A 27,879-nucleotide genomic window follows, 5' to 3' on the forward strand; every position below is an offset into this window, starting at 1 on the left:
TGTTTGCTTGTTTTACCACAAGTTTTACAGTGTTTACGTCAATAAAACGTGTTTTTTTTTGTATACATGTGGAAATCCAGTCAAGTCCGTATACTTTATTTGACTTCAGATTTTTAATTTAATTTTTTTTATATCCAAAAACGTTAGTGAGTTCTACATAATGTAGGGCAGTGTTGCCTTTTGTCGTTTTTAAAACAAATTAGAAATTAATTAAAAAGAGCCATTTATTTTGTTCATTTTCGTGTTCCGTGTCGGTGACGTCACCAGGGAGGCGTGGCTTATGGATGCCATTCACTTCCTGCTTTTTTCCTGTCGCCTGATCAGCTGCTGGAGCCTTTCGTCAGACGAGAGACGGTCACCATGTCACACCAAACGGGCATTCAAGGTACATTCCGAACCACATTTTGACTTTTTGTTAATGTGACGAATTGTTTTCACCCTGCGACTGAAAGTAAAGAAATAAAGAACGCCCGCGTCAAGTTTCCCAATCGCTCCTAGCTAGCCTTTGCTAGCTTGATGTTTGTCGGCAGACTCTTTGTGAGAAACATCTGTTTTGTTTGTTTTTTTACACGAAATATGTGTTGAAATCGATTCAATACCTCGGTGTAGTCACGCAATGTCAGATTATCCCGCTGAGTGAACGGGTGACGCCTTAATTTAAAAAAATGTTACCAGTGACTGACTGGCCTGTTCCTGCAGCCACTTGATCATCACTAAGCTGCTAGCAGTGTTGTACACGTACCAACATGTATTTAGATACTTTTCTCAATAAAGGTGTCCACAAAATATTGCATTATTGGCTTAATTTTACCAAAAAAAATCTTAGGGTACATTAAAAAGGCTTAGTTAGCTCTTATTTCCAAAATTGTGTACACTACTGAATTGGGGTCTTATGGCCGCTTATGTGGACACTTACACTGCCATCTGGTGGTGTCAGAAGAGTATAACATACAATGGAATTTGAAAAAAAAAAAGTGTAAAAATAAGAACTAGCATGTCACTGAACATGAAGTACATGTTTGTTACTTCAATCAATCAATGTTTATTCATATAGCCCTAAATCACAAGTGTCTCAAAGGGCTGCACAAGCCACGACGACATCCGCGGTTCAGAGCCCACAAAAGGGCAAGGAAAAACTCACAACCAACGTTCCCTCTAAGGTGCGCGCCTGTGCAATTGCGCACTGCTCAAGCGTCCTCTGCGCACGGCAAATCTATGCCACGCACAAAATCAAATAAAAAAATAAGCGCATAACAATTTTCGACACACGGACACGACAGAGAAAACAGTTTTCGTCATCATTGTTCAAATATTGTAACGTCTGTCGAGACGCTTTGAGGACATGAATTCCATTCTTCACTTTACTGAGTAAAACTCTTTATTGTCGGCCATAAACACATCACCAAAACATTAGTAAAAAAATATATATCTAGCAAAACTGGTCATTTTCTGCAGTACAAACCAGACCAAAACCAACTTTGTTATATCAACAGCAGCCGCTTGCTCTTTCTCACTTGCGCCAACACATGCACATATGGCACTTAGCCAGTGATGCGTTTACAGCCACACTAAAAGTCGGACAACTCCAACACCACACATAAAGTGTCATTCCAGGTCGTTACACTATGATTTACCAATCAAATGTGTGCTTGTTCTAGTGTCATTTATTAGGAATCCTAATTTATAAATATTAATCATGAAATGCTGTTAGTATATTAAATAAATACTAATAAAAATATATTTTTTACCAACAGGAAGTTGCATGAATGTACACATGATCCCCTGCTTACATCTCATTGTGCAACATGTGAATGTTTTAATGGGAACTAAATGCAATGTCTGAAAGGGGTACAAATTATTTCCAAAGCAGGACCTCCACCCAGACAAACAATACAAGTACACAGTTCATGAAAAACAATATTTTTTGTTATTGTCATTGTAAGTGGGCCTAAACACTTATATTAGAAAGTAACCTCATGGAAATGACTGCTGTCATTTGATTATTATAATAATAAGAGAATGTTGTCTGTCTATCTGTGTTGGCCCTGCGATGAGGTGGGGACTTGTCCAGGGTGTACCCCGCCTTTCGCCCGAATGCAGCTGAGATAGGCTCCAGCACCCCCCGCGACCCCGAAAGGGACAAGCGGTAGAAAATGGATGGCTGGAGATTGAACTTATTTAGTCAGGTTTGGGACAGGTGTGCTGCTGGTGTAGCCACAGTGTGCACGTCTGATGTTGCTCACATGGGCTCCACTGAATGCTCAGGGAGTTTTTGCGTTTGCTCACACACATGAAAAATTAGAGCGAACATTGCTCACACCCCAGTGGGATGTCAATGTGAATGACTATGAGAAACCTTGGAGAGGACCGCAGATGTGGGTGACCCTTCTCCCCCCTCTAGGGGAGACCGGATGCAATGGACGTCGAGTGGGTCTAGCATAATATTGTGAAAGTCCAGTCCATAGTGGATCTAACATAATAGTGAAAGTCCAGTCCATAGTGGGGCCAGCAGGAGACCATCCCGAGCGGAGACGGGTCAGCAGCGCAGAGATGTCCCCAACCGATGCACAGGCGAGCGGTCCACCTTGGGTACCGACTCTGGACAGCCAGCACTTCATCCATGGCTACCGGACCTGTGCCCCTTCACAAGGAATAGGGGGGCAGAGGAGAAAAGAAAAGAAACGGCAGATCAACTGGTCTAAAAAGGGGGTCTAGAGTATACAAATGAGTTTTAAGATGGGACTTAAATGCTTCTATTGAGGTAGCATCTCTAACTGTTACCGGGAGGGCATTCCAGAGTACTGGAGTCCGAATAGAAAACACTCTATAGCCCGCAGACTTTTTTTGGTCTCTGGGAATCACTAATAAGCCGGAGTTCTTTGAACGCAGATTTCTTGCCGGGACATATGGTACAATACAATCGGCAAGATAGGATGGAGCTAGACCGTGTAGTATTTTATAAGTAAGTAGTAAAACCTTAAAGTCATATCTTAAGTGCACAGGAAGCCAGTGTAGGTGAGCCAGTATAGGTATATAAAGGTGTATACAGTATAGGCATAATATGATCAAACTTTCTTGTTCTTGTCAAAAGTCTAGCAGCCGCATTTTGTACCAACTGTAATCTTTTAATGCTAGACATAGGGAGACCCGAAAATAATAGGTAAGAGTAATCGCGACGAGACGTAACGAACGCATGAATAATGATCTCAGCGTCGCTAGTGGACAAAATGGAACGAATGGACTTATGGACTAAGTACATCATATCAAAAGATGATTCTTAGTTTTTATTCTAATTAGGATCCAATAAGCCCAAATAGCAAAGAGAAATAAAAAAAACCATGTAAACAAACAGCTTGGGCCTTAAGAGGTTAAACATGTTTCTTATTGCAATTTTGTCCTTAAAGAAAATAGTGAACATACTAGACAACTTGTCTTTTAGTCATCATCATCGGCTTTCACTCTAAACGAGTATGACGATCCTCCTGGTAGGGGTGTATCCCTTTATGGAGGATGCCTGTGCGTGACTTAGTTTAACATGGGGAGAACGGTGCACAGACAGTCACCACACAATCCTTGAGAGAATCGGGTCAGGGTCCAGTGGCATGGAGTCCAAGACGACTGGGGACCCTTTTCTGCTGCAGCCTTCTTCCGCCATCGCAGCTGTTGTGGTATTTCTTAAATCTACCGTCTTCCGCCTGCTCCGTCGTTGAGGTCTTCACCGTATCCCTGGCTAGGGGGCAGTCAGGTACTAGGCCTTTGCCAAGGGCCACCTGGGGTAACAGTAGTAAAGGGGTTAACCTTATCCTAGGTCCCCAAGACCCCATAGAGGAGCCTCCACTGACGGATGCACTTTAACGTCATGTCCAGGACATGTCTTTTAGTAGTAAGTAAACAAACAAAGGCTCCTAATTAGTCTGCTGACATATGCAGTAACATATTGTGTCATTTTCCCTTCTATTATTTTGTCAACATTATTAAGGACAAGTGGTAGAAAATAAATAAATGAGTTATGCTTGTATAGTGCTTTTCTACCTACATGGCACTCAAAGCGCTTTGACACTATTTCCACATACACACATTCACACACTGATGGCGGGAGCTGCCATGCAAGGCACTTACCACCACCAATCAGGAGCAAGGGTGAAGTGTCTTGCTCAAGGACACAACGGCCGTGACTAGGGTGGTAGAAGCCGGGGATCGAACCAGGAACCCTCAGGTTGCTGGCCGTCTCTCAAAATGAAATATTAATCTACTTGTTGATTTACTGTTAATTTCTGCTTACTTTCTCTTTCAACATGTTCTATCTACACTTCTGTTAAAATGTAATAATCACTTATTCTTCTGTTGTTTGATACTTTACATTAGTTTTGGATGATATCACAAATTTAGGTATCAATCCGATACCAAGTAGTTACAGGATCATACATTGGTCATAGTCAAAGTCCTCATGTGTCCAGGGACGTATTTCCTGAGTTTATAAACATAATACAAATTAAAAAGAAAAAAGATTTTGTGATGCTAAAAAATATCGATGTCATCATAGTTTCTCACCTTTTTTGTAAGGGGCGCCGGAAGTTGGGAGACTGTTCTGTCTCCCTCTGTAATGTTTGTCTGCTCTTGAATGGGATTGCGCTGAAAATCTTAATTTCCCCTCGGGCATTATTAAAGTAATTCTGATTCTGATAGTAGTATCGACTAGATACGCTCTTGTACTTGGTATCATTACAGTGGATGTCAGGTGTAGATCCACCAAAGGCGTTTGTTTACATTGTAAGGCCGGTGAGCTACGGTGTGTAGTGAAGCATGTTTAGCTATTCCCCGTCCTGTAGTGATAATGGTACTTGTAAGAAACTCACTTTATTTATCGCTATGGAGACGAGGATTAGTGATTTAGAAGTAGCTAAAACACTGCCGACTGCGGCTGGACTTTAGCCGCTAACTAACGAGCCATGTCTTAAAGCACTTCTTCCTGAGGGCGTTTCATTGTTATAACTTCACCTTTATCTTTAGTTTTTAAGCCAAAATGCGTCCGTTCTCCCTTTTCTGTCAACACTCTGTGTCTGCTTGTAAGTACTCTGTGTGTGTGTGTGTGCGCTGTCGAACATGCTCCTCTGCCGGCAGCCATGTCCTGCTGCTGCCGTATCATCGCGTCTCGGCTCGTCAAAATTATTCTAGATTATGAATCATGCCTCTCATCTGGATTATAAAAGGATTTAGCCATACATCTAGAAGATGTTGTTCATCTATGGCATTCAATTCATACCCAGGGATGGAGACAAACGCACACAACCAATCATGATTAATTGTTCATCTAAACGGGACGATATGGACATCCTTTCAGTCGTCATCGAAGTAAGAGAAGACATTGTACATCAAGATATCGTTTTATTATGTCTGTAGTTTGTATTTCTTGTTTCATGATGCTATAGTGTTTCACTAAAGCTGGATTTGTTTAGCAGAGCTTCTCAAACTTTTAGCTCACCCTCCTTATATTCAGGATTAACAATTGAAGGTTATTGATCAACATTTTCTAAAAAGAGCATAATTGTTGGCTCTCACAAAGTGATATGGTCTTTTATTAATATCTCAATATTTTTAGGCCTTGTCACAATACACGATATATATCTGGATATTTTGCCTTAGCCTTGAATGAACACTTGATGCATATAATCACAGCAGTATGATGATTCTATGTGTCTACATTAAAACATTCTTCTTCATACTGCATTAATATATGCTCATTTTAAACTTTCATGCAGAGAGGGAAATCACAACTAAAAGTGTATTTATTAAACAGTTATTAAGCAGTGGCACAAACATTCATGTCATTTCAAAACAGAAAGTGCAAGATTGTCAGACATTTTAAAACAAGCAATTAGTGCACTTTTGTGCATGATGTCACTAAGATGACATATCAAAACAACACTAAATTAAAGTGCACTTTTTGTACAGAACGTAACTACAATAGTTTAAAACAAATAAAGTGCACTTTTGTGCATGATGTCACACAAGATATTTCAATAAGTGTCAAATAAAAATGAGCTGCATAATAGGAAATCAAATTGTGTACGTCCTTCGCTATGTGGTAGGTTCCTGCGGACGTTATCTCCTTCTGTTGTTGACTATTTTTTCCATACGGTATTGATGTGCAGGCTGCTTGGGCATTTTGTTGGTGTGACACCGGCCGAGATGTTGACATGCAGAGTTTCAAGCACTCTTCATTCTCTAACGGGGACTTTTCAAATGATGCTAGTAGTGCTGCTACTTTTTGTAGCAACGCTTTTGCCGCATACTTGACATATTACTGTTGTCTGTTCAACATCTTCCCGCTTGAAGCCAAACCACCGCCAGACGATGGACCCTGTGCTGTTTTTCTTGGGAATTAGATCTCCTTCCTCCATTTGTTACCAGATTCGCACCTTCTCTCTCCCGTATTACCACTCGCACCACTCCGCTTGCACCTGCCACAGCTAACTTTACCTATGGTACATTCCTCTCTGCTACCTCTCTACTCGGCGAGAGCGTATGACGTTGCAGGCGCGACAGTCTGTGACGTATGTAAGAAGGTGTGCTTGTTTTATGTCTCTGTGAGAAGGAGAGACAAGAAAGAGTAAGAAACGCCTGTAGTCTAATGCCCACAGCTAAAAACAACTGCGTGAGAACTCGAATATTTACGATATAGTCACTTTCTATATCGCACAGAGACAAACCCGCGATATATAGAGTATATTCCATATATTGCCCAGCCCTACTATAGAAGCATGTAGCTTAGGGATGTCCCGATCCAGGTTTTTGCACTTCCGATCCGATACCGATATTGTTTTTGCACTTCCGATCCGATACCGATACTGACCGATACCGATACTGACCGATACTGGCCTATCCGAGCATGTATTAAAGTTTAAAGTTATTTAGCCTACTTAGTTGTCAGAATCATGTTGAAAAGGGTTTTAGTACTCTTGATAACAACTAGCCAGCTGAATTAGGGGAGTTTGAATAATACACAATGGTTGGTAACAAGAAACTGACCTGTTTATTCAAGGATAAACACAAAATAGACAAAATTATACATGACAAACAGAAATGGCATCATTGAACTAGGGCTGGGCGATATGGCCTTTTTTAAATATTGCGATATATTAAGGCCATATTGCGATACACGATATGTATCTCGATATTTTGCCTTAGCCTTGAATGAACACTTGATGCATATAATCACAGCAGTATGATGATTCTATGTGTTTTGATTGATTGATTGAGACTTTTATTAGTAGGTTGCACAGTGAAGTACATATTCCGTACAATTGACCACTAAATGGTAACACCCCAATAAGTTTTTCAACTTGTTTAAGTCGGGGTCCACTTCATTCATGATACAGATATGTACTATCAGATATATACTATCATCATAATACAGTCATCACACAAGATAATCACATTGAATTATTTACATTATTTGCAATCCAGGGTGTGGAGGGGGGCGCCGGATGTAAGTGTCAAAAAGACAGCCAAAAGAGTTTGATATGAGAATAAATCTAAAGTTAAAATATAGGGTAGAAATGCACCCATTTGCAGGAAATTTAGTCTTGATTTTCAAAATGTTCTTTCAAGGCTTGCATGTCTACATTAAAACATTCTTCTTCATACTGCATTAATATATGCTACTTTTAAACTTTCATGCAGAGAAGGAAATCACAACTAAAAAAAATCACTAATTTTTTCATACGGTGTTGATGTGGAAATTTTTGCCTCGGCATTTTGATGGTGTGGACATGTGGCACCGAATGGAGATAAGCGTCTCGACAGACCTTACAATATTTGAACAATGATGACGAAAACTGTTTTCTCTGTCGTGTCCGTGTCGTGTCGAAAATTGTTATGCGCTTATTTTTTTATTTGATTTTGTGCGTGGCATAGATTTGCCGTGCGCAGAGAACGCTTGAGCAGTGCGAGTGCGCAATTGCGCAGGCGCGCACCTAAGAGGAAACGTTGGTCACACGGCTGCGCTAGCATCACAGCTAACGTTAGCCATGCTGCTACCTCTCTGCTGGGAGAGGGCGTATACGTATGTGACGTATGACGTGACGTATGACGTGACAGTATGTGACGTGTGTAAGAAGGTGCGCTCGCTGTCTGTGAGAAGGAGACACAGGAAAGAGTGAGAAGAGCCTGTCGTTTAATGCCAGCAGCTAAAAGCAACTGCGTGAGAATCCACGGACCTGTGGATGTGTTGAAGGTGTGCTGGAAAATGCGGAACAGAAATTGGGGCGCAGCAGAAAAGTGGAATGTATTATTTAAATCGGTGCGTTGGAAAACACGGACCGGAGTTTTTTTTTAAACTGGATCTGGATCGGCATTTTCCCATGCCTTGCCGATATGCATTTTTTGGCAAATATCGGCGGCCGATCCGATCCAAATATCGGATCGGATCGGCGGCCGATCCGATCCAAATATCGGATCGGCACATCCCTAATGTAGCTTAGTCATAGTTAAGGTCGGTCATGACATCACATTATTATGGTCTTTGCTGGGGGGGGGGGGGTAATCTCTCTTAGGTGCCCTGCTTATTTGTTGAAGTGGAATATGCACCTAATTGAAAAACCAACAAGGATGTCATGTTTCTTTGAGGAGTTTGATATTTAATTCTCAAACTTTTGCAGTATAAATTATTGCCTGTTTTAAAATGCAAGGATCCTGACATGTTTTATTCCCCAGCGGGCAATGATGTAAAAGACATTTTCGTCAGTGCCAAGAGCGGAGACGAGTACCGCGTCTTGAAGATCATCATCGAAGAAGGTAAATGTAAATAAATAAAGATGTTTATTGACAGCGCTAGGTTACAATAGAACAACAGTCAAGATGTCAAACCAGTACGTTTGCGTTTGACTCATACGGCTGTTGCGTTTCCAGAGCAGCTGACTTTGGCCACCGCCAGGAAGGCGTCCAAGACGTGGGACCAGGAGTATGACTCTTTATTGCTGCCCCTCCTGGAGGACTCCATGCCCTGCTACATCCTCTACAGGCTGGACTCCAGAAACAACCAAGGCTTTGAGTGGGTCTTCCTTGCCTGGACTCCTGACCGGTCTACTGTAAGCAGACTTCTTCTTCATGACCTTTGTCTTTCTTTGTATTTTCCTGTCTTCTGGGCGGGCTCATCCACCTCAATCCTTCAATTGTTTCCACACCTCCTGGGAACGTATTTCCCACCTGAGTCAATGATACTGTTATTTTGCTCGAGTGGAAGCTGAAGAACCGGTTTCAGCGCAATAAATGCATGAATAGACAAATGTTGTTTCTTTGGACAAAGGAATGTTACGAGGACATCTCGGTGCCAGTTGTAAGTGCGCTCTGATTGACGAGGCAGAGTTGAACATGTTTTGCCTTTTTTCTCAAAAACTAAAACAAAATATTACACGCTCAGGCTTGTCTGGAACTTGCCAAACTATTTCATAACTTGCACCTCAAGGCTGGAATGAATGCCTGAATGGGTCCGTTTTGCTGCAGATGAAGCTTGTCAAAGAAGGGAGGCAGGGTGAGGACTTTAGCATCAATCAAAAGTGACCGATCGGAACATGAAGAAAAAAACGGAAGAGGAAGCGGGACTTTTAAAGTAAAAAATTGTTTCAAAGTAAGATTTTTCACTAAATGTGCATAAACATTGTGAATTCTTAACAGGCAGTACCAAATCTTTTTGTGGTGGTCCAAATTTAAATTACCATATTTTTCGGAGTATAAGTCGCTCCGGAGTATAAGTCGCACCGGCCGAAAATGCATAATAAAGAAGGAAAAAAACATATATAAGTCGCACTGGAGTATAAGTCGCATTTTTTGGGGAAATGTATTTGATAAAAGCCAACACCAAGAATAGACATTTGAAAGGCAATTTAAAATAAATAAAGAATAGTGGACAACAGGCTGAATAAGTGTACGTTATATGAGGCATAAATAACCAACTGAGAACGTGCCTGGTATGTTAACGTAACATATTATGGTAAGAGTCATTCAAATAACTATAACATATAGAACATGCTATACGTTTACCAAACAATCTGTCACTCCTAATCGCTAAATCCCATGAAATCTTATACGTCTAGTCTCTTACGTGAATGAGCTAAATAATATTATTTGATATTTTACGGTAATGTGTTAATAATTTTAGCCCTGTGGTGCACTCACAGTTTGAATTCACAAAACTCTTTAACTTTATCGGCCAGGTTGCTACCATGATTAAGAATAAAAAGTAAAACATAAAAATAAAATCCACTTTGCATGCTGAAGAAGGCCATTGAGTGGGGGCAGTGTCGACAACGCTGTGGATACTTTCTGAACGTTTCAAAGTACACATTGCTTGGCTATTGCATTCTTTGGACTCATATTGAGTTTGCAAAACTAGAAACATATTGTAAAAAAGCTGCAAAAAACTCTTGAGAAGTAGACAAAGTATCACTTAGCAGAAGGTGTGCTAAAAAAAGATTGACATCGCATTTTTTTCATTCAGTTTATTTTGATTTTAAATCGCTTCTTGATTTTTGGAAACGATTATAAAATATGTTTATTTATTCTTTTAAAGAATGCATTTTTGGATTAAAACATTAAACAGCTCTTATTGGTATTTTTATTATTGATACTGTTGCTTTTCTACATGCTTGGTATTCTTTTTCCATAGCATTGTATTTAATAAGTGTTGATTTGTACCGGTAAATGTCTGTCCAAAGTATTGTCAAGCTGGAATAAGTTTGCTCTATTTTCTTTTATTCGATTAACATTCTGTGATTTTCAAATAAGTGGCAAATGGCAGTAAGGAAGTGGCTAAATTGTTTTTACAATGTAATGACCGTTGTTACTTTTAAATAACTGTACAGTTAAAGGTTGTACAGTATGTTACAGTATTTTGACTGTGTACTATTAAAGTAAGGTTAAATAATGACCCATAGATAAAAGTAAACAGCAATTTTGCATTATAGCAAAAAATCTAAAATTGTTGTTTCTTAAAAATGTTTACAGGTGAGAAACAAAATGTTATTTGCTGCTACCAGAGCCACACTAAAGAAGGAGTTCGGGGGCGGCCACATCAGAGATGAGATGTTTGGCACCACAAAGGTTAGTTCCGACTCTGATCAGCTACCAATGGGTGAAGTTGTACCTCCGCTCACTCTAGTAATCAATACTTTGTCCTCCAGGACGACCTGAGCCTGAGTGGATACAGGAAATATCTGACCTCAGAGGCGGCACCGCTGCCCTTCACTGCTGCTGAGGAGGAGCTGAGACAGATTAAACTACAAGAGGTACGCACTTGTCACTCATGATGGCCAGTTTGAAATATATATATCTTAAATTGGTCTTTAGGAAAGCTGGATTTTATTAATCGAATGTCTTTTACTGTTTGGAAGCATTGTAGTTGCTATTTGGCCAGCTGGCTAAATGGGCTGCTGGAGAAACAAATTTACCAGAAAAGAAAACTATATTAAACTTTGCTGTAAATATTGCAGTATTGTTTACAACACTGACAGACAGAAAGTGAATGGAGTGAAGGTCCTTAGTTTCTTTGTTACAGGAATGTACAGGCATCATTTAATGATACGGAGGCGGTATAGCTCGGTTGGTAGAGTGGCGGTGCCAGCAACTTGAGGGTTCCAGGTTCGATCCCCGCTTCCGCCATCCTACACTGAAAAAGTCAGTGTTCAAAAACAAGAAAATTTTTTTTCAACAATTAGGGGTATTTTACTTGAACTAAGCAAAATGATCTGCCATAGAACAACAAAATGTGGCTTGTCAAGACTTTCCAAAACAAGTAAAATTAGCTAACCTCAATGAACCCAAAAATACCTTTAAAATAAGTATATTCTCACTAATAACAAGTGCACTTTTCTTAGTAGAAAAAAAAAGAGACCTTTTTGCTCAATATGTTGAAAATTATTCTTAAATGAAGTAAATGCTAGTGCCATTATCTTGACATAATGATATGCGCTCTGCATTACATTTCTTGAAACCAGCAAACTTCTACTAAAAACTAATTTATTGTTCTTAATGGAAAGGCAACAAGGCAACCGCTTGTTACTCTCGGGGTCTCCTAGCAGCTCAGGCAAATCATATTGTCTAAAAATGCATTTTTCCATGGATAACATGACATCATCGCGCCAAGTGCGTGCTCTTTCAGTCAATTAGTGCGCATATATACAGCCCGGCGTCCGGCCAAATTGTTTTTAATTGTAATTTTGAAGAATTTACCTGAATGTGCATGAACTATTTCTGTTCAAAATTGTTTGAAATGTTACATGTTAAATGTTTAAATAGTCAGTTTACTGTTCTGTGCCACCTGTACTACTATATGAGTACGTGTTTTCTATTGTTGAAAATAAAACAGCAAAGTCCATTTGGCTGTCATCTGTTTTAATTATGAGACACAATTGTGTCAAAGTCATGATTTTTTTTTTTTTTCATGCTTGAAATAAGAAATTATTACTTTAAAAAAGTAGTTTTATTCTTGTGAGTGTTGATGACTGAGCCTTGCAATTGATATTCTAGTTTCAAGCATGTTTTACTCAATATAGGTCATCAAATCTCAGCAACAAGCTGTAATATCTTACTGAGAACATTTAGGAGCAAAACCCTTAAAACAAGTAAAACACTCTAACATAAAATCTGCTTGGTGAGAAGAATTATCTTATCAGACAGAAAATAAGCAAATATCACCCTTATTTGAGATATTTAATCTTACTTAGATTTCAGTTTTTGCAGTGTAGTCACTGCCGTTGTGTCCTTGGGCAAGACACTTTACCCACCTGCTCCCAGTGCCACCCTATGTAAAAGCGCTTTGAGTCACTGGAGAAAAGCGCTATATAAATATAATTCACTTAACACTTCACTTCATACAACTCGCTTTTATTCGAGGTTAGGTTTTGCCAGCATGTGTTGTGAGCCCTCAGCCCTAAAGTACATAGTCCACAAGAATGGGTGTGACCTATGTTTAGCGCCACACACTGTTCCCTATTGTCTCATCTGCAGTGTGTGCGGGGCGGTGTGTGTGTGTGTGTGTGTGTCAAAAAGAAAGCGAGCGCGGCCTCCTTCCAAAACAACTCAAGGTCAGCAGCAGTATGCGTGTGCTTGCCCGGCAGTATCAACTCGATGCAAAACATGCTGACTCATCGGGATTGCGGCGTCTCTTGGGCTCATGTGGGTCACGCCCATTTGTCGTTTGAAAGCAGCGGTGGAGCTCATACTTGTGCAGTGAGAGAGCGCTGTGTGCACATGTGGCTCACGTGACAAGGAACTGTACACAACACTAATGTTACATCATTTTGTCTTTTCACCATATATGGTCACGTTTAGACGCGCGCTCCCTCTCCCGTGCAAAGTGCATTCAATCACTTAAATGCAACTAGGCAAACAGGAAGTGAGGCTCCTAGACGGTAATGAAGAAGAAGCTTTAAAATATTCAGCAGATGGATGAAAGACCTGCAGCCTTGTTTAATATGCGAGCTGGTCTCATCAGGACCTGAAAGATGTTCGCATTTGCTTCTAATTAGCGACACGAAACACGTTCGCTTCAATGCTTTTTCATCATCTTGTCACTGTTTGTTGTTGTGACCAACACGGAATATTGGTAACATTAAAAGAGCTGTTGAAGGAAAATGTACAATAAAAAAAAAATGCGATTCCCCATGTGAACTAAATATTGTTTCCATTTTCAGCTGCAACTTAATCTGGTGTTTTGATATTTACTATATTTTACAGTGGTTCTCACAGAAGGGCAATCTATTAATGGCAGCCTGTATGGTATCAACATGATGTCAACATAATTTGTGTAAAAACCATGTACTTTAAAAAAAGACTAAAACATGCTACACATGTTTAAATACAAATGTCCTATATTAGTATAATCATTCATCATTTTGCTCTATTTTTGCTGTCTATTTTGTTATTGCAATTTTGTACACTTACATCATTCTGTCCTTCTTGCACTGCAAAAACTGAAATCTAAGTAAGATGAAATATCTCAAATAAGGGTGATATTTGCTTATTTTCTGTCTGATAAGATAATTCTTCTCACTAAGCAGACTTTATGTTAGAGTGTTTTACTTGTTTTAAGTGTTTTGGTCCTAAATTATCTCAGTAAGATATTACAGCTTGTTGCTGACCTATATTGAGTAAAACATGCTTGAAACTAGAATATCAACTGATGCAAAGCTGTGTCATCAACACTCACAAGTATAAAACTACTTTTTTAAAGTAATAATTTCTTACTTCAAGCATGAAAAAAAAAATCATGATGCCGAGCGCATATCATTATGTCAAGATAATGGCACTAGCATTTACTTAATTTAAGAATATTTTTCAACATATTGAGCAAAAAGGTCTCTTTTTTTTCTACCAAGAAAAGTGCACTTGTTATTAGTGAGAATATACTTACCTTAAGGTATTTTTGGGTTTATTGAGGTTAGCTAATTTTACTTGTTTTGGAAAGTCTTGACAAGCCGAATTTTCTTGTTCTATTGGCAGATAATTTTGCTTAGTTCAAATAAAATACCCCTCATTTTTGTATTTTTTTTTTCTTGTTTTTGAACACTGACTTTTTGCAGTGTGAATATTGGAATAGTCTGGCAGAAAAGTGAACAGTCCTTTTAATTAGAGATGATACAAGCTTATAACCTGAGGTTGTTAAATGATAGTCTTCACAACAAAGTTACTGTAAAAGTAAGCACACAAAGGAAAGTACATGAATGTACACACAAAGTAGGAATCATGTTAAATCAACAACACAGGATAAAAGTTATCTCTTATCCCACCAGCTTTATGCTAACAACAGTCGGTCCCCATTAACAGGCGAACAAAAATTTGCATCACATTTTTTTAAACTTGTACAAACTTTTAAAAATTGAGATTTTAACTGAACAAAACTGATGTGAAACGTGCTTACTTAAAGGCATATAAGCCACGTGCACATGGACAACATTTATTTAATGCCATCATCATTCGGATTAGAAAGTTCCTGTGTACCGTACATGGACCCTTAAAAAAATTATCTAATCATGACATGTATTTTAATGCATCACACCTTAAATCGGAATACTTTACTTTGACATGTGTAGAATCTAACATAACGGAGAGGTGTTTAATTTGTGCTACGGTGCCATCTTTTGGATGAGGTCACTCACTGCAGGTGCTGAATAAGCAGTAACTTCCACTGTAAACAAACATAGCTGTGTGCATTTCTGCTTCTTCAACATTATCACTGTATTTATTTATAATGTTTTCCTTCTGTTCACTACTTTTGTTTTACCTCTCTTTTTGAAATGGAGCTGTTCTGTGCTTTTTATGTTGTGATTATGTTTGGGTTGCGGCACGTCTTCATGCTTCAACATTGTGTGTATGTGTTTGAGGCTAGCAGTTAGCATTCGGAGTTGAAGTAATGTCGTGAATAAAACAGCTCGTTAAGACGACAACTGGATCCCATCTTTTATTGTCATGGACACATGACTCTACAGACCATACTTTTGTGTTTGCTGGTCTCGTTTTAAAGCAACAAACAACATTATATAACGCTACTTCTGTACATGTTGAATGGGGGAAACCGCAGCAAGACAATCTTTTTATTCCGAGACTATTAAATATAGTCCTGCTCCACTGCTTAAGTATAGCTGACATCAAAGACATGTGCAGTAAGGATAATTCTAACCTGAATTTTGGAGGATGTGTTTCCATGCGCTACAATCTGAATGACTTTCGGCATGAACCATCCGTCTGGATCGGAATTAAATTTTGATCCAAACGGGTCAGAATATTCTAAATGGCGTGTATACATGAAGCATTTTTATTCCGATTAGTTTTTTAATCCTTTAATCCAAATGTGTCCATGTGCACATAAGTATAATCACCAAACTCTGTGGAAACAAAGATAGGTCGCTAACTTTGTACTGCTAAGCCAGTCTTCTGCTCTCTGCAGTGTGTGCTGACGAGCTATGGAAGCCTGTAGTTTAAACCTCAAATTCTCATTCTAAAACAAATAACCCAGTCCAGTGGTTCTTAAACTTTTTCCATCAAGTACCACCTCAGAAAACACTTGGCTCTCCAGGTACCACCAAAATGACCAACATTACAATACAGTAGTGCAGTAGGCCTAAGTATTCATTAAAAACAAGGCAGAGGTTTTATTTAACAAGTATATTTCATATATTTGGCCACTGTAACATTACACACAGTTTGAACAGTAACACTGTGTTTGCATGTGGGAAAATAAAACACTTAACTTTAATCAAGTGATTCTTTGGCGTAACACTAGATGGAGCCTGCGTACCACAGTTTGAGAATCACTGACATCGTCAATGTTATGAGGAACACGATTGACAGGAGACGGCAGCACATGCATCACCTGGAGGGTGAAGTCTTACCTTCCTGTGGCCCCAAATCTTAAAAAAATACATGAGCAACAATTGTTTTGTGGCGGCCTAAAATTTATTTGTGGCAGGTGGCAACAAATAAATGAATGTCTTATAAACACTGCACTGCAAAAAGTCAGTGTTAAAAAAAAAGAAAAAAATATATACAAAAAGGAGGGGTATTTTATTTGAACTAAGCAAAATTATCTGCCAATAGAACAAGAAAATTTGGCTTGTCAAGACTTTCCACAACAAGTAAAATTAGCTAACCTCAATGAACCCAAAAATACCTTAAAATAAGTATATTCTCACTAATAACAACTGTACTACTATATGCACTGCAAAAAGTCAGTGTTCAAAAACAAGAAAAAAAAAATACAAATATGAGGGGTATTTTATTTGAACTAAGCAAAATTATCTGCCAATAGAACAAAAAAATTTGGCTTGTCAAGACTTTCCAAAACAAGCAAAATTAGTTAACCTCAATGAACCCAAAAATACCTTAAAATAAGTATATTCTCACTAATAACAAGTGCACTTTTCTTGGTAGAAAAAAAAAGTGACCTTTTTGCTCAATATGTTGAAAAATATTCTTAAATGAAGTAAATGTTAGTGCCATTATCTTGACATAATGATATGCGCTCGGCATTACATTTCTTGAAACCAGCACACTTATACTAAAAACTAATTTATTGTTCTTAATGGAAAGGCAACAAGGGAACCGCTTGTTACTCTCGGGGTCTCCTAGCCGCTCAGGCGAATCATATGCTCTAAAAATGCATTTTTCCATGGATAACATGACATCATCACGCCAAGTGCGTGCTCTTTCAGTCAATTAGTGCACATATATACAGCCCGACCCCCGGCCAAATTCTTTTTAATTGTAATTTTGAAGAATTTATCTGAATGTGCATGAACTATTTCTGTTCAAAATTGTTTGAAATGTCACATGTTAAATGTTTAAATAGTCAGTTTACTGTACTGTGCCAACTGTTCTACTATATGAGTACCTATTTTCTATTGTTTCAATGAAAATAAAACGGCAAAGTCCATTTGGCTGTCATCTGTTTTAATTATGAGACACAATTGTGTCAGTCATGATTTTTTTTTTTCATGCTTGAAATAAATGATAAATGGGTTATACTTGTATAGCGCTTTTCTATCTTCAAGGTACTCAAAGCGCTTTGACAGTATTTCCACATTCACCCATTCACACACTGATGGCGGGAGCTGCCATGCAAGGCGCTAACCAGCACCCATCAGGAGCAAGGCTGAAGTGTCTTGCCCAAGGACACAACGGACTTGACTAGGATGGTAGAAGGTGGGGATTGAACCCCAGTAACCAGCAACCCTCCGATTGCTGGCATGGCCACTCTACCAACTTCGCCACGCAAATTATTACTTTAAAAAATAGTTTTATACTTGTGAGTGTTGATGACACAGCTTTGCAACAGTTAATATTCTAGTTTCAAGCATGTTTTACTCAATATAGGTCATCAAATCTCAGCAACAAGCTGTAATATCTTACTGAGATCATTTAGGACCAAAACCCTTAAAACAAGTAAAACATATATTATAGCGTCCCGGACGAGTTAGTGCTGCAAGGGGTTCTGGGTATTTGTTCTGCTGTGTTTATGTTGTGTTACGTTGCGGATGTTCTCCCAAAATGTGTTTGTCATTCTTGTTTGGTGTGGGTTCACAGTGTGGCGCATATTTGTAACAGTGTTAAACTTGTTTATATGGCCACCCTCAGTGTGACCTGTATGGCTGTTGACCAAGTATGGCTTGCATTCACTTGTGTGTGTGAAAAGCCGTAGATATTATGTGACTGGGCCGGCACGCAAAGGCAGGGCCTTTAAGGTTTATTGGCGCTCTGTACTTCTCCCTATGTCCGTGTACACAGCGGCGTTTTAAAAAGTCATAAATGTTACTTTTTGAAACTGATACCGATAATATTGGAACCGATACCGATAATTTCCGATATTACATTTTAAAGCATTTATCGGCCGATGATATCGGCAGTCCGATATATTATTGGACATCCCTACTTGCTATAATGAGTTATGTTTAATATGAATGTAATTTATGTCTGTGTGCTGCGTTCAGGTGCAGACGGACATTAGTGTGGACTCCAAGCAGCAGACCCTTCAGGGCGTGGCCTTTCCCATTCATAAAGATGCAATGGCAGCATTGGAGCGTTTCAAGGAGAGGCAAATCAACTACGTACAGCTGGTGAGTGACAGGAAGGAGAGAGAGAGAGAGGGCAGGTGACTTTGTCAGGACAAAGAAGAATCCATCATGTCTTTTGTCAAAGTCTGACACAAAGCCTTGTTCATGTGGCCTAAAAGGCCTTTGTGAGGCGTTCAAAGCGTCACCGCACGATATCCGTGCTCAGGACAAAGACCACATTGTGCTTTACTTGAATTATAACCCTATTTATCCCGTAGGAAATGGTCATCCTCTGTTCTGGGGTCAAAGTGTACATGTGCATGTTCCTGAAGTACCAAGGTGGTTTTTGCTTTCCTTCTTAAACAGCAAGTGGACGCGGAACAGGAGCTGATCCGCTTGTGCAGCACCGAGCAAACCGAGCTGAGGGACCTGCCGTCCAGGATCCCCAAAGACTGTGCACGCTACCACTTCTTCCTCTACAAACACTCCCACGAGGGAGACTTCCTGGAGTCCACGGGTGAGTAGCCTGCACTTCCTCCATCTTATCTGCTCTCATTTTGTTGGTCTTCCTCTCTGCAGTCTTCATTTATTCCATGCCGGGCTACAAGTGCAGCATCCGAGAGAGGATGCTCTACTCCAGCTGCAAAAACCCTCTGGTCGACATGGTGGAAAACCAGCTGAAGATGGAAATCGAAAAAAAGGTGATTTTGTCCACAGATGAACAAGAAAACACGATCTTAACCAGTCAGGAACCAAAAACTTTACAAGCACAATTTTGTACTTTTATTATCAAAAAACCTTAAAGAAAGTCGTCATTTTACAAGTAAAGGCTTAGTGGCCACATGAGTGTACAGCACCTTTTAGCTCGTATTTCCAAAATTGTGTACACTACTGAATTGGGGTCTTATGGGCGCTTATGTGGACACTTATACTGCCATCTGGTGGTGTCAGAAGAGTATAACATACAATGGAATTTGGGGGGAAAAAAGTGTAAAAATAAGAATTAGCATGTCACTAAACATGAAGTACCGTATTTTTCGGACTATAAGTCGCAGTTTTTTTCATAGTTTGGCCGGGGGTGCGACTTATACTCAGGAGCGACTTATGTGTGAAATTATTAACACATTACCGTAAAATATCCAATAATATTATTTAGCTCATTCACGTAAGAGACTAGACGTATAAGATTTCATGGGATTTAGCGATTAGGAGTGACGGATTGTTTGGTAATCGTATAGCATGTTCTATATGTTATAGTTATTTGAATGACTCTTACCATAATATGTTACGTTAACATACCAGGCACGTTCTCAGTTTGTTATTTATGCCTCATATAACGTACACTTATTCAGCCTGTTGTTCACTATTCTTTATTTATTTTAAATAGCTTTTCAAATGTCTATTCTTGGTTTTATCAAATACATTTCCCCAAACAATGTGACTTATACTCCAGTGCGACTTATATGTTTTTTCCCTTCTTTATTATGCATTTTCGGCAGGTGCGACTTATACTCCGAAAAATATGGTACACGTTTGTGTACTTATGGACTAAGTACATCATATCAAAAGATGATTCTTAGTTTTTATTCTAATTAGGGTCCAATAAGCCCAAATAGCAAAGAGAAATAAAAAAAGCATGTAAACAAACACCTTGGGCCTTAAGAGGTTAAAGAAAAATTCAAGTTTACAATGAAATGGCAATTATTACGATAATTGTTTTTAAAATTAAATTCATGTTTTGTATAAAAAAAAAAAAAGACTTTGTAATCACAGTGCATCTGGAAAGTAGTCACAGCGCTTCACTTTTCCTACATTTTATGTTACAGCCTTATTCCAAAATGGATTAAATTAATTTTAGGCCTCAAAATTCTACACACAATACCCCGTAAGGACAATTTGCAAATGTATTAAAAATAAAAAAGGAAGAAATCCCACGTAGACAAGTATTCACAGTAGGGATGTCCGATAATGGCTTTTTGCCGATATCCGATATAGTCCAACTCTTTAATTACCGATAACGATATCAACCGATATATAGTCGTGGAATTAACACATTATTATGCCTAATTTGGACAACCAGGTATGGTGAAGATAAGGTACTTTTTTTTTAAATTAATAAAATAAAATAAGATAAATACATTTTTGATTGGCAACACTAAAGTGGGCCTAGTGTGTGAATGTGAGTGTGAAGGTTGTCCGTCTATCTGTGTTGGCCCTGCGATGAGGTGGCGACTTGTCCAGGGTGTACCCCGCCTTCCGCCCGATTGTAGCTGAGATAGGCTCCAGCGACCCCGAAGGGAATAAGCGGTAGAAAATGGATGGATGGATGGAAATTAAAAACATTTTCTTGAATAAAAAAGAAAGTAAAACAATATAAAAACAGTTACATAGAAACTAGTAATTCATGAAAATGAGTAATATTAACTGTTAAAGGTTAGTACTATTAGTGGACCAGCAGCACGCACAATCATGTGTGCTTACGGACTGTATCCCTTGCAGACTGTATTGATATATATTAATATATAATGTAGGAACCAGAATATTAATAACAGAAAGAAACAACCCTTTCGTGTGAATGGCGCAGGGAGGTTTTTTGGGTTGGTGCACTAATTGTAAGTGTATCTTGTGTTTTTTATGTTGATTTTATAAAAAAAAAAAAAAAAAACGATAATAAAAAAAAACGATACCGATAATTTCCGATATTACATTTTAAAGCATTTATCGGCCGATAATATCGGCAGGCCGATATTATCGGACATCTCTAATTCACAGCCTTTGCCCTGAAGCTCAAAAGTGAGATCAGCTGCATCCCGTCTCAACTGATCATTCTTGAGATGTTCCTGCGTCTTAACTGGAGTAAACCTGTGGTTAATTAAGTTAGATGATTTGGAAAGGCACGCACTTGTCTATATATAAGGCACCACACTTGACAGTGCGTGGCAGAGCACAAACCAAGCATGAAGTCCAAGGAATTGTCTGTAGACCTCTGAGACAGGATTGTCTTTCAGGCACAAATCTGAGTAAGGGTACAGAAAAATATCTGCTGCCTTGAAGGTGCCAATGAGCACAGTGGCCTCCATCATCCGTAAATGGAAGAAGTTTGGAACCACCATGTCTCTTCCCAAGTTGGATAATCGTCTAAACCAATGTTCCCTCTAATTGTTCATGTGTGTGAGCAAACGCAAAAACTCCCTGAGCATTCAGTAGAGCCCATGTGAGCAACATCAGACGTGCACACTGTGGCTACACCAGCAGCACACCTGTCCCAAACCTGACTAAATAACAAGTTCAATCTCCATCCATCCATTTTCTACCGCTTGTCTCTTTCGGGTTCGCGGGGGGTGCTGGAGCCTATCTCAGCTGCATTTGGGCGGAAGGCGGGGTACACCCTGGACAAGTCCCCACCTCATCGCAGGGCCAACACAGATAGACAGACAACATTCTCTTATTATTATAATCAAATGACAGCAGTCATTTCCATGAGATTATTTTCTAATATAAGTGTTTAGGCCCACTTACAATGACAATAACAAAAAATATTGTTTTTCATGAACTGTGTACTTGTATTGTTTGTCTGGGTGGAGGTGCTGCTTTGGAAATAATTTGTACCCCTTTCAGACATTGCATTTAGTTCCCATTAAAACATTCACATGTTGCACAATGAGATGTAAGCAGGGGATCATGTCTACATTCCTGCAACTTCCTGTTTGTAAAAAATATATTTTTATTAGTATTTATTTAATATACTAACAGTATTTCATGATTAATATTTAACAATTAAGATTCCTAATAAATGACACTAGAATAAGCACACATTTGATTGGTAACTTCATAGTGTAACGACCTGGAATGACACTTTATGTGTGGTGTTGGAGTTGTCCGACTTTTTGTGTGGCTGTAAACGCATCACTGGCTAAGTGCCATATGTGCATGTGTTGGCGCAAGTGAGAAAGAGCAAGCGGCTGCTGTTGATATAACAAAGTTGGTTTTGGTCTGGTTTGTACTGCAGAAAATGACCAGTTTTGCTAGATATATTTTTTTTTACTAATGTTTTGGTGATGTGTTTATGGTCGACAATAAAGAGTTTTACTCAGTAAAGTGAAGAATGGAATTCATGTCCTCAAAGCGTCTCGACAGACGTTACAATATTTGAACAATGATGACGAAAACTGTTTTCTCTGTCGTGTCGAAAATTGTTATGCGCTTGTTTTTTTTATTAGATTTTGTGCGTGGCATAGATTTGCCGTGCGCAGAGGACGCTTGAGCAGTGCGCAATTGCACAGGCGCGCACCTTAGAGGGAACGTTGGTCTAAACTGAGCGCTCGAGGGAAAAGGGCCCTGGTCAGGGAGGTGACTAAGAACCCCATGGTTACTCTGTCAGAGCTTTAGCATTCCTCTGTGGAGAGAGGAGAACTTTCCAGAAGGACAACCCACCAATCAGACCTGTATGGTAGAGTGGACAGACTGAAGCCCTTTCTTAGTAAAAAGTTTGCCAAAATGCACCTGAAATACTCTGACCATGACAAATAGAATTCTCTGGTCTGTTTGACAAAGATTAAAATCTTTGGCGTGAATGCCAGGCGTCATGGAAGAAACTAGGCACGGCTCACCAGGCCAATACCATCTCTACAGTGAAGCATGGTGGTGGCAGCATCATGGTGTGGGGATGCTTTTCAGCAGCAGGAACTGGGAGACTAGTCAGGATAGAGGGAAGGGCGACGTTTCATCTTTCAACAGTATAAACGCCCCTAAGCTCACAGCCAAGATATCAAAGGAATAGCTTCAGAACAACTCTGTAAATGTCCTTGAGTGACCCAGCCAGAGCCCAGACTTGAATCCAATCAAACATCTCTGGAGAGATCTGAAAATGGCTGGGCACCGACGCTTCCCATCCAACCTGATGGAGCTTGAGAGATGCTGCAAAGAGTGAAAGTGCCCAAAGATAGGTGTGCCAAGCTTGAGGCATGGTATTCAAAAATACTTGAGACTGTACTGGCTGCCAAAGGTGCATCAGCAAAGTATTCAGCAAAGGTGAATACTAATGTACATGTGATTTTTTTAGTTTTAATACATTTGCAAAATAAAAATAAAAAACCTGTCACATTGCCATTATGAGGTATTGTGTGTAGAATTTTGAAAGTATAAATTAATGTATTCCATTTTGGAATACGGCTGTAACATAACAAAATGTGGAAAAAGTAAAGTGCTGTGAATACTTTCCGGATGCACCGTACATCACAATAATAGGCAAATAAAATACACTCATAATTGTACAAGGTACAAGATTGTCAGAGATTTTTTGAGGATAAAACATACATACATTGGTGGGGAAAAGCTAGTAATTTTAAGATAAAAAGTAGTAATTTTATTTAATTTTAAAATACTTAAATATTTATTTTACATTTTTTTCGGTTATACAAGGGTTGTAATATTCAAAGAGCAGAAAGTGATTTCACAAGGTTGAAAATATACACTGCAAAAAGTCAGCGTTCAAAAACAATGAAAAAAAATAAAAAAATGAGGGGTATTTTATTTGAACTAAGCAGAATTATCTGCCAATAGAACAAGAAAATGTGGCTTGTCAAGACTTTCCAAAACAAGTCAAATTAGCTAACCTCAATAAACCCAAAAATACCTTAAAATAAGTATATTCTCACTAATAACAACTGTACTACTATATGAGTGCGTATTTTCTATTGTTTCATTGAAAATAAAACAGCAAAGTCCATTTGGCTGTCATCTGTTTTTAATATGAGACACAATTGTGTCAAAGTCATGATTTTTTTTTCACGCTTGAAGTAAGAAATTATTACTTTAAAAAGTAGTTTTATACTTGTGAGTGTTGATGACACAGCTTTGCAACAGTTGATATTCTAGTTTCAAGCATGTTTTACTCAATATAGGTCATCAAATCTCAGCAACAAGCTGTAATATCTTACTGAGATCATTTAGGACCAAAACACTTAAAACAAGTAAAACACTCTAACATAAAATCTGCTTAGTGAGAAGAATTATCTTATCAGACAGATAATAAGCAAATGTCACCCTTATTTGAGATATTTAATCTTACTTAGATTTCAGTTTTTTCAGTGTAACTCTGCATAAAAAAGGTTTTGATTTTCTAAAACATTTTCTGAGATGAAAAGTATTAATACATAAAGCCCAGAGGAAAGTTGTAACATTAGAACACATTTCATGATGATTCATGTTCCTTTTTAATAGATTGTCACAGGAAAAAGAGAAATGAACAAGAAAGACGTCGTTTTGTGAGAACAAAAAACAGAACTTTTATAAGAATGTATTGTCAAAAATTGTCATGTTTAAAATCCCCCCAAAATTTGTCTGAATTTCATGCAAATGAAGTCACAATCTTAAAGGCCTACTGAAACCCACTACTACCGACCACGCAGTCTGATAGTTTATATATCAATGATGAAATCTTAACATTGCAACACATGCCAATACGGCCGGGTTAGCTTACTAAAGTGCAATTTTAAATTTTGCGCGAAATATCCTGCTGAAAACGTCTCGGTATGATGACGTCAGCGCGTGACGTCACGGATTGTAGAGGACATTTTGGGACAGCATGGTGGCCAGCTGTTAAGTCGTCTGTTTTCAAAGCAAAATTCCACAGTGTTCTGGACATCTGTGTTGGTGAATCTTTTGCAATTTGTTCAATGAACAATGGAGACAGCAAAGAAGAAAGCTGTAGGTGGAAAGCGGTGTATTGCGGCCGACTTTAGCAACACAAATACAGCCGATGTTTCATTGTTTACATTCCCGAAAGATGACAGTCAAGCTTTACCATTGGCCTGTGGAGAACTGGGACAACAGAGACTCTTACCAGGAGGACTTTGAGTTGGATACGCAGACACGGTACCGTGAGTACGCATGCAGCTGCGGCTTCCAAACATTTGATCGCTTGCCCGTACGTGCGTGCCGCTATGTGCATGTCACGTACGTAACTTTGGGGAAATATGTGCTGTATGAACTTTGGGGAGGTGAACGGTACTTTGGGCTGTGGGATTGAGTGTGTTGTGCAGGTGTTTGAGTTGTATTGGCGGGTTATATGGACGGGAGGGGGGAGGTGTTTGTTATGCGGGATTAATTTGTGGCATATTAAATATAAGCCTGGTTGTGTTGTGGCTAATAGAGTATATATATGTCTTGTGTTTATTTACTGTTTTAGTCATTCCCAGCTGAATATCAGGTCCCACCCGCCTCTCACAGCATCTTCCCTATCTGAATCGCTCCCACTGCCCTCTCGTCCTTCACTCTCACTTTCCTCATCCATGAATCTTTCATCCTCGCTCAAATTAATGGGGAAATCATCGCTTTCTCGGTCCGAATCGCTCTCGCTGCTGGTGGCCATGATTGTAAACAATGTGCGGATGTGAGGAGCTCCACAACCTGTGACGTCACGCTACTCGTCTGCTACTTCCGGTACAGGCAAGGCTTTTTTATCAGCGACCAAAAGTTGCGAACTTTATCGTCGATGTTCTATACTATATCTTTTCAGCAAAAATATGGCAATACCGCAAAATGATCAAGTATGACATATAGAATGGACCTGCTATCCCCGTTTAAATAAGAAAATCGCATTTCAGTAGGCCTTTAAGACAAATTAAGCAGTAACTTTATAGAAAAAAAATACATTTTATAAGAAAAACTCCACAAATATGACCCAAACTGTCATATTAATAACAGTGTTTTATTAAGATTTTGTAAATGCTTATGAGAGGGGATACATCAACTTTACAGCAGTAATATTATTATAGACCAGCTGTAAACGCTCTTGTCTTGGTATAAACTGACAAACCTACGATGTCGTCGATATTTTGTCACATCAATATCATCAGCATTGAACGTTCTATATTTGTCCCGATCACCTCAGTCGTTGTCTGTTTTTTAATAAATATCGAATAATGATAAAGTAGTAAAATGTTAATATTGATTTTTTTTGGTTACTAGTTGGAAATCGACAATGGCGACGAACTGACCAGCGACTTCATGTACGAAGAGGTGCACCCCAAGCAGCACGCGCACAAGCAGGCCTTCGCCAAGCCCAAAGGCCCGCAAGGGAAGCGGGGCGGCCGCCGCATCACCCGACCCCCCGCCGACAGACAGGAGGACGATTAGGAACAGACCTCTCAGCACCTCCACACCCTGTGCACGTTCCACACTGGAACATCCTGAGACGGAGGCACCCATGTTGCTCGTTTTAAAAGAAAAGAAAAAAGGATGACGACCTCGCATTCCCTACCAGGTTTTTTTTTAACCCCAGATTCAGCTATGCACGCCAAGGACACGTGAGCAACTGCACATTTCAGCAGTTTAGCTTTCTCCTGTTAGATCATTCCCAGCCAATCATTCCTAATATGTCATAACATAACCGCCACGTATTTTTTTAGGTCGCCCAAATTCTTAACTTGCATTCCTTAAATCACTTAATCTGTGTTTAACGTATGTGTGTGTATGTGTGTGTGTGTGTGTGTGCGCACAAGCCTGGTGCTCCAAAGCAGAGATGATAATTATCCCACTCATAATTACATTTTATATTGCATTTTTTTATATATATATATAACTGTGGTTTACATTGAGAGCAAGAGTGAAAAAAACAAAAATCATCTGCTGAGAAACATATTTTTCTATGCAAGTGCTGTAAATGTACATATTCTAGTTGTGTGTGTGTGTGTGTGTGTGTGTGTGTGTGTGTGTGTGTGTGTGTGTGTGTGTGTGTGTGTGTGTGTGTGTGTGTGTGTGTGTGTGTGTGTGTGCGTGTGTGTGTGTTTCTGGTGGTGATGTCTTCGAGGATCACAGTGGAATTGAACACGGGGCTTCCAGAAATATTTCATTCATGTAAATGATTTGCCGCAGAGGAAGCTGTGTGAATAAGAGAAATAAATAAAAGGCGTAGGAAAGGGAATTTATCCAAAATGTCACCACAGCCACTCGTCTACTGATCACCATTATTAGGCTAACGACTACGCTCACCTCATCTTGTAATCATCCAGTGTCATTAGAAGTAGACAAGTTTGGTCTTATTTGTTTTCTTACAGATCTTTCTTTTTAAGGAAAATAAAATATTTAAATTGCACATCAGCTGGACATGGAGTCGCACTCCTTCTGTTCTTTATCAGTCAAGTTTGCAATTGTATATACAGGGTATACCTCAAAAATATTTGTCCTTAGGTATGTTTACACTTACAAGGTGTATATGACACAGGCTCATACATGCAGCTCAAGATATTTCAAGACTTTCCATATCTTTTTGACTTACAGCTTATGAAAATCTCGGGTTTTCAGAAATCGTTAGCCATGATCATCAAAACGA

General features: G+C 39.1%; 1 protein-coding gene across 1 annotated transcript; it reads left to right on the top strand.

Annotated features, from left to right (window-relative positions):
- The first annotated feature begins 219 nt into the window (after nt 1–219).
- On the top strand, nt 220–27,647 carry LOC133612306 (twinfilin-1-like). Its single transcript, XM_061969594.2, has 9 exons — nt 220–385; nt 8,716–8,796; nt 8,911–9,089; nt 11,005–11,100; nt 11,181–11,285; nt 18,483–18,608; nt 18,912–19,062; nt 19,125–19,246; nt 26,517–27,647. The coding sequence occupies exons 1-9, from the start codon at nt 361–363 to the stop codon at nt 26,682–26,684; spliced, it is 1,053 nt and encodes a 350-aa protein (XP_061825578.2). The 5' UTR covers nt 220–360; the 3' UTR covers nt 26,685–27,647.
- Nucleotides 27,648–27,879: the final 232 nt, after the last annotated feature.

Source organism: Nerophis lumbriciformis, linkage group LG10 (genome assembly GCF_033978685.3).
Source record: "Nerophis lumbriciformis linkage group LG10, RoL_Nlum_v2.1, whole genome shotgun sequence".
NCBI classification, from domain to species: domain Eukaryota; kingdom Metazoa; phylum Chordata; class Actinopteri; order Syngnathiformes; family Syngnathidae; genus Nerophis; species Nerophis lumbriciformis.